We start from the raw sequence: 7,971 nt of genomic DNA, 5'->3' as shown, positions 1-7,971 counted from the left end.
AGAGGGGATATAAATATGTAATAAAGTTACTTAATAAATTATTAAACTCAAACTCCAAAAAAAGAAAATGCTAAGTGAGAGATTAACACATGAGTGTAGTCTTATAAGGTTTGATTATAAATTCAAAATGCATACCTTACATTACAACTTTAACAGACAAATCAAAATATGGGACAAAAATAATTTCATTTTTGAATTAACTGTATTAATACTTTGTATAAAGAATTGGTGTTATCTTCCTAAAAGAATTCACAATATAATGAAATATAAGCCATTCTGAATCATATCTTATCACCATTCTCAAACTAAAACTTAACAAAAAATCAATTTGTCCATCAGGATCCATATTTTCAAATCATACATATGTACATTAAAATATACTTTCCTGATGCCCTTTTCTAATTTAGTTCAATGTTCTTAGCATTCTTATACAATATACCCAAAAATATGGTTAATGCCTGAATGAGTAAATGAATGAATGAATGTCTAAATCAAATAGGGAAAAAAATACATTACCTGTAGAAGGAGAAATTGTAAATGCCATCTTTTTATCTTTGTTTGCTGGTAGCCATTTAAATTGGGCAAAATAATTTTTCCGATTATATATCCTTATTATCCCCTTAAAACATGCTTTCGCTGAGAAGTTATATGGTGTCAATACCAGCTCATTAGAAGATAGCTCAAGCTTTACTGGCTGGATAGCTGCCATCACTAGGATGTGCCCACCAGGTATGTTGTTCACAGTAAAGGTGAAAGACCTATAACACAGCAAAGTCATAAAAAATTAACTGATTAAAGGTATTTTGCAATTATAGAATTTATATTGATTAACATCCACAATTTGTTCTTAGCATGCAACATTTAAAAAAAATTACATAAAGTAATTAGACTACCATCAAAATGTGAATCTATAAATACATGCACATGTAGTTTCTGTGTTTTGGGACCTAATATCATATATATTAAAATTATCTGGCAACCAACAAACACATGTGCTACTAAAGGGCAATAGATTCTAACAAATAGAAATGAAAAAATAAATCTTACTTCCAAAATTTTCCAATGATGGATGATTTGAATATTATTGAAACATAAGTACTAGTAGTAGGTGGAATCACATAAGAAAGTTGTTCGGTCTTCTGAAGTTCTTTTGAATTTATATCTAACTTGACCAATACATGAGTAGGTAGTGTATTAATAACATGCAGTGGACGAATATTTGTGGAATTCAGACACACATCACCAAAGTTAAGGACAGAGGGTCCTGAAATAATGAAAAATTAATTATTAAGTTTAATGTAGGCAATAGTAGCCATTTGTTTTCAAGCTTTCATAATATTTTGATCAATCAAGTTGTAAAAAACAGTATTTCTAAATTTTTATTATAATATTGGGAAGTATTAACCAAGCTGTTTTTTCTTAAATCTAAATGACCATAATCCGATATTTGGAGATTATTTATTAAATTCAATACAAACAATGGAAGAAGCAGTCAAGACATCAGACTACATATGTTGTTGTTGTTATTATGGGCCCTCAAGTAGGACCCAACTCATAGCGACCCCTCCTTGGGTTTCCAAGGCGGTATCACTACGGAAGTAGATTGCCCAACCTTCCTTTTGAGGAGTGGCTAGTGGATTTGAACCTCCAGCCTTCTGGTTAGCAGTCAAGTGCCTTAGGCACGATGCTACCAGAGCTCCTCAGACTATGTATAGCATTGGCAAATCTATTGCAAAAGACCTCTTTCAAGTGCTAAGGAGCAAAGATGTCTCCTTGAAGACTAAGGTGCCCCTGACACAAGCCACGGTATTTTCAATCACCTCATATGCACGTGAGAGCTGGATAATGAATAAGAAAGACCGAAAAATGGTCGATGCTTTTGAGTTCTGGTGCTGGAGAAGAATGCTGAAAGCACCATGGACTGCTAAAAGAACTAACAGATCTGTCCTGGAGGAAGTGCAGCCAGAATGCTCCTTGGAAGCAAGAATGGTCAGACTTCGTCTCACCTACTTTGGTCATGTTGTCAGAAGGGACCATTCTCTGAGGAGGATATCATGCTTTGTAAAGTGCAGGGTCAACAGAAAAGGGGAAGCCCCTCAACAATATGGATTGACAGGGTGGCTGCAATAATGGGCTCAGGCATAGCAGGGATCATGGGGCTGGTGCAGAACTGGGCAGTGTTTTGTTCTGTTGTACAGAGGGTCGCTATGAGTCAGAGATGACTCAACAGCACCTAACAACAACAACAAAGTTTCCTCTTCCCCTTCTACAACAATAATTATGTCTCAAATACAAACCAATCCACTGCCATCGAGTTGACTTATGGCAAACACATGTGTTACAAATTAGGACAGCGCTCCACAGGATTTTTGCTCCAGGCCTTTCTTCCACAGTACTGCTGAGTGGGTCCCAACAGCCAATCTCTAGATAAGTAGTCAAATGCAAGCTATTTGCACCACACAGACAAACCAAACAACCAAACCCACTGCTATCCAGGCAATTCCAATTCATAGTGACCCCCATTGGGTTTCCTAGGTGGCAGATCTTTACAGAAGGAGATTGCCCAGTCTTAGTGGCGTAATGCCTAAGGCATTTGACTGTTAACCAGGAGGCAGTTCAAAGCCACCCATCACTCCTTGGAAGGAATGTTGGGCAATCTACTTCCGTAGTGATATCCCCTCAAAAGCCCGAGGAGGGATCACTATGAGTCGGATCCAACTCGACAGCAGGGAGTTTTGACTCCTTCTACAGAGTGGCTGGTGGGTTCGAACCGCTAACCTTCTGGTTAGCACTCAGATGCCTTAGGCACCATGCTATAAACTCAGATAGGGTCTCTGTCTGCATAGAGCCATTAGTAACATGTAGAGGATACCAGACTGAGCTAGGAAGGGAGCTTTGGAAGAGTTGTTGATGAGGTTGTATTATATTTTGACTTTGCTCCTTTTGCGTTTGTATGTTATCTGTTTATCTTTTTAGTCAGTTACTCATTTGAAAGGCACAGAGCATTTACAACCTAACCCATCCACTGGCCTATGGCCATCCAGTAGATTTTGACTCATAGTGACCCTATAAAACAGAGTAGAACTGCCCCATGGGGTTTCCAAGGTTATAAATCTTTACTGAAGCAGACTACCACATCTTTCTCCCACTAAGCAGTTGGTGGGTTCAAACCACCGACCTTTTGGTTAACAACTGAAATGCCTTAACCACTGCATTACCAGAACTCCTTTATAAACTAACAGTGAATGGTAAATACTTAGGGCTATAAAACCTGGTACCTAACATATTCCTGGCACAAGAAGATGTACAGTAAATGAAGTTTTGACTAAAGTGAACTACAGGGACAACCCCAGCCAAGCAATGAACTAATAGTACCAGACTATGACACACAGGTACATCATTTGCCACTATGTGGCAAGGAGAACTAGTTTCTGCGCTCTTAGGGCATTGGGTTCTATGTCCTATTCAGAATTAGTGGGTGAGAGGACTCCAACTCCCTCTGCCAGCCCATCTCAACCCTTTAACTCTGAGCCAAAACTAATTTTTGTCATTTCTCATAGGTCTTACTGTTCTATGATTTGACCACCAACTAGTTATCTCAAGTGATTACCACCCAGGTATTTAATCACCCTCCCTGCTTTGTCTCTGGATTTGCATCTCCTTGGACATCTCCTTTAGTCTAGATAACATCATAATTCATAATAAAAGTTTTATGTACTGGATTCTGCAAGGGACAAGGGCAGTACATCCATACCAATTAATCATCCTCTGCCCACATCTCTCTCAAGGTCATTTCAATCTTGCCTAGAATAAAATGGGAACTTCTTCAGTCCAGTATAGCCACTATTTATTTAACCCTAATCATCCTTTAGTAGTCCCTGGGTGGCACAAATGGTTGACAAGCTCATCTGTTAACTAAAGTCTGATGTTTGAATCCATCTAGAGCTACCCTTGTAGAAAGGCATGGCAATCTACTTCCACCAAAGATCAACCATGGAAAACCCAATGGAGCACAGTTCTACATTGACATACATTGGGCTGTCATGTGTCAGAGTCAATATGGCAACGGATTGTTTTCTATCAGTATAGCATGTATGAAACAGAAGAGAAATCAGCAGAGGATCTTATTAAATTCTGGTTAAATTGTACAATTTTTACTGACATAGATTAAAAAAAAATCTCTTTTGTATTTTAAAAAGCCATGGGGTGGGAATTGTACACTGGCTGAGTAAGGAACTCTTCAAAACTTCTCCCCCAAAAGCAAAATATAAAACTGGACAAAATCATCAAAAACAACCATTTAAAGACTCTAGAAATTGATCAAAAGCACACAACAAATTGAGAAGCATTTATTTAAGAATATCTACTAACCCTCTATAAAAACAATGTAAGTCTGTAGAGTTTAGCCTAGTGCTACTCCCATTACCCACACCCACCTCTGTGGTACAGAAGTGCTACCAGAGGGTGAAGAGACTAACTTTAATTGGGGTAGAAGATGGCAAATTCCATCCCCTGGGGCATTGTAAAAGATAATAATGAACTCAGTGGCAAACAGTCAGAGAAGGCCAGCATCATATTGAGGTCTCAATATGGACTGGATTAAGCAATACATTGGCAGAGGAGCCAGAATTTAACAAGAAGACCTGGAGAACAACAGTGAAAATGGGCCTTGATAAGATCATATATATTTATACGGAAAGGTGAAGGACCCAGAATAGCTAAATTAATCCTGAAAAAGAAGAGAAAGTTTGGAGAACTTACGTTTACCCATTTCAGAACTTATTATAAAGCTGCAGTAATCAAGGCAGTGTAGAACTTTCATAAGGGTAGACATGTAGATCAGTGGAATACAACTGAGAATCCAGACACGGACCTTGACATATATGGTCAACTGATTTTTGACAATGATGCCAAGGCAATTCAATGAAGAAAGGATAGCATTTTTAGCAAAGAGTGCTGAGACAAATGGATAGCTACATACAAAAGTATTAGTTTATATCCTTAACTGAAACCATAAACAAAAATAAACTCAAGAGACATTGTAGTCCTAAATATAAAATCTGAAACAATAAATATTTCAGGAGAAAATATTTGTGATTTTGGTTTTAGGAAAAGGTTTCTTAGATATGATGCAAAAAGCACAATGTATAAAGGGAAAAAAAATGGTAAATCCAACTTTACCTAATTAAATCTTTTGTGCTTTAAATCATGTCATTAAAAGACAAGCCACAGACTATCAGAAAATATTTGGAAATAATATATCAGATAAAGGACTTGCATACAGAACATATAAAGAATTCTTACAGCTGTACGAGACAAATATTCAAATTAAAAATTGGGCAGAGGATTTGAAAGACATTTCTCCAAATAAGGAACTGCACACGACTTAAACAGACATTTTGCCAAGTGATCACAAGAAAAAAATATTCAACATCATTAGTCACTTGAGAGATGTAAATCAAAACCACAAGGAGCTACCACTTGAGAACCACAACCCACAGGTGCTACCAGCAGTTGCCTTCAAGTCAATTCAGATTCATGGTGAACCATTAGCAATGGCTGTTGTCAGAAAAATAGGCAATTGTAAGTGTTGGTAAAAAGGTAACTTGGTGCAGCCACTTTGGAAACTTCTGCCAGCTTCTTTAAAATTAAACATAAATTTACCATTGCAATTCAGCAGTTCAACACCTAGGAATCCAACAAAAATAAATGAAAATGTATGTTTACTGAAAGAATTTTATGTGAATGCTCACAGCAGCATTACTCATAATGGGCCATAAGTAGATGCCCATCAACTGGTGAATGGATTTTAAAAATGTGGTATTTCGATAAAATGGGATACTAATCGGATATAAAGAGAAACAAAGTATTGATATATGCTACCACATGAATGAACTTCAAAAACATCATGCTAGGTAAAAGAAGGACTATATCAGAGATTGCATATTTATGATCCATTTACATAAAATGTTCAGAATAATTAAATTGACAGATAGAAAGTCTGTTAATGGTTGTCTGGGGCTAAGGTTGAGATTAGGGAGTGACTGTGTGAGTCAGAATTGACTTGATGGCAGTGGGTTGGGTTTGGGTTTTGGTATGTGGGCATGAAGCTGATGAAAGTGTTCTAAAGTATGATTGTGATAATGGTTACACAACTGTAAATTCACTAAAATTCTTTCACCTGCATATTTTAAAGTGGTGAAACTGATTAAATATAAATTATATCTCAATGAAACTGTTAAAAAAATTATATAAAAAAGCCGTAGTGAACTTTTATAGATTCTTACCAATATTTACTTGATGAATTTGCTTTGGTGTCAAATTTAAACAACAATCTTGTATTTCTTGGGGTGTGAGTGGTTCTAATTTAAATCCACTTAAAACCTGTGGGAAAAACACAATTTTTCCCCCAACATTAATATTAATTGTTCGATATTAGCAAAAGATGTTGTAAGAATTCTTATGGTATAAACCCATTGCTGTGGAGTCAATTCCCACTGATAGCAACCCTACGGGACAGACTAGAACTACCCTATAGGGTGTTTCCAAGGCTGTCATCTTTATAGAAGCATATTGACACATTGTTCCCTTACGGAACTGCTGATGGGTTTGAACCACCAACATTTCAGTCAGCAGCAAAGCACAAATGTAAAATAGTGCACATGCCTTTTTCTTTAAGGATTCTGCTTCCTTGGCCTCCATATTTTTGGTACTTAACAATTTATCCTTTTTGCTTTGATGTTTTGTTGAAGGTATCTCCTCTTCTACATCTGCTCCTGTGATGTCAGGTGGCTTGAAACCTGATGTTGACTGTAAGTCCACGTCTGCATCATCACAGGGATATTTGTGTTGCCTATTAAAATAATAATAATAAACTGAGGTTAAATCTTTCAGAAAATATTCCTGGAAATCTAAATATTCCCCATAGCTTGCACGGTTGGTGCTTCATTCAAATCCAGTGAATCAGACTGGTGCACTTATCTGCAGAAAACCACTCTCTGCTCGGGGAAGCCCATTCTCAAACATCTGATGCCGGAAGTTAGGTTCACTCCTACTGCATCGAGGGGTAGCCAGTAGACCATTTTGGCTCAGGTAAGAATGGCAACTATGTAGTATAATTCCTGATCCAGAGAACCTGGGGACCAGCTGGAGGGAAAACTTTATTTGAAACATATTCTTCCTCAGCTCCCTCCCCTGACCTATCCTGCTTTATTTATCCTGTACACATTTCTCAGGAAAGCACATGCCACATAAATCACATGCACTGGACTCCTTGTCTCAGGATCTGATTCTGGGAAAACCGATCTAAGACATCCCCAAATCAAAAAAAGGAACAAGTAAAATAATTGTGGTTAGAGTAGCTCAATGCTTTGTTTATTTTGTATATTAAAATGTCACCTCAATTGTTAAAAGGAAAAAAAAAATTAAGAAGAAAACAAATTCTGGCTCTGTAGGCACAATCAGTCTTAGAAGCCGGGATGCCGAGACCTCATTTGGCCTACTCTTGCTTGACACATCATCAGGAAAGACCAAATGGATCAAAAGGTCATTGTATTTGGTAAAGCAGAAGGTCAGCAGAAATGAAGAAAACTCTGCATGAGATAGATTAACACAATATTCTCAATAATGGTCTCAAATGTATCAAAGATCATGGAATTGGCACAAGACCCAGGAAATGTCTTGTTCTGTTATACATAAGGTTGCCATAAGAGTGAGCCAACTGTAGGGCGACCAACAACAAAAAAAGGCACAATGATCTGTTTCGTACAGTTTTATTGTATGAAGAAGTGAAATTTACCTCTTTGCTTGTTTCTGTAGGCGCGTGTTTCTTGAATATTTAATATAATTGTCATAGTGGCTCCGATGTCCCTTACGGCCTAATTCTTCAGATTTAGTGTATGCAAAATCAGGATCTATATAATGATATCTTGCCATTTCTGTGAAAATTGTCCTAAAATATAAGCAAGTCAT

General features: G+C 37.2%; 1 protein-coding gene across 1 annotated transcript in view; it reads right to left on the bottom strand.

Moving 5' to 3' along the window:
* LOC103212876 (cilia- and flagella-associated protein 47) overlaps window positions 1-7,971 on the bottom strand; it is a gene marked incomplete at its 3' end in the record, with an annotated part of 63,092 nt that overhangs the window by 12,816 nt on the left and 42,305 nt on the right. The window contains exons 11-15 of the mRNA XM_007958803.1: window positions 7,799-7,951; window positions 6,667-6,853; window positions 6,288-6,384; window positions 1,048-1,264; window positions 517-758 (exon numbers count right to left, since the gene is read on the bottom strand). Coding sequence (XP_007956994.1) covers window positions 517-758; window positions 1,048-1,264; window positions 6,288-6,384; window positions 6,667-6,853; window positions 7,799-7,951 — 896 coding nt within the window. The remainder of the gene's footprint in view (window positions 1-516; window positions 759-1,047; window positions 1,265-6,287; window positions 6,385-6,666; window positions 6,854-7,798; window positions 7,952-7,971) is intronic.

This window comes from Orycteropus afer, unplaced genomic scaffold (genome assembly GCF_000298275.1).
Source record: "Orycteropus afer afer isolate SDZICR_OR568_19922 unplaced genomic scaffold, OryAfe1.0 scaffold01136, whole genome shotgun sequence".
In the NCBI taxonomy this organism is placed as follows: Eukaryota; Metazoa; Chordata; class Mammalia; order Tubulidentata; family Orycteropodidae; genus Orycteropus; species Orycteropus afer.
The sequence above is the reverse complement of the archived record's forward strand: the minus strand, read 5'-3'. Positions and strand labels throughout refer to the sequence as shown.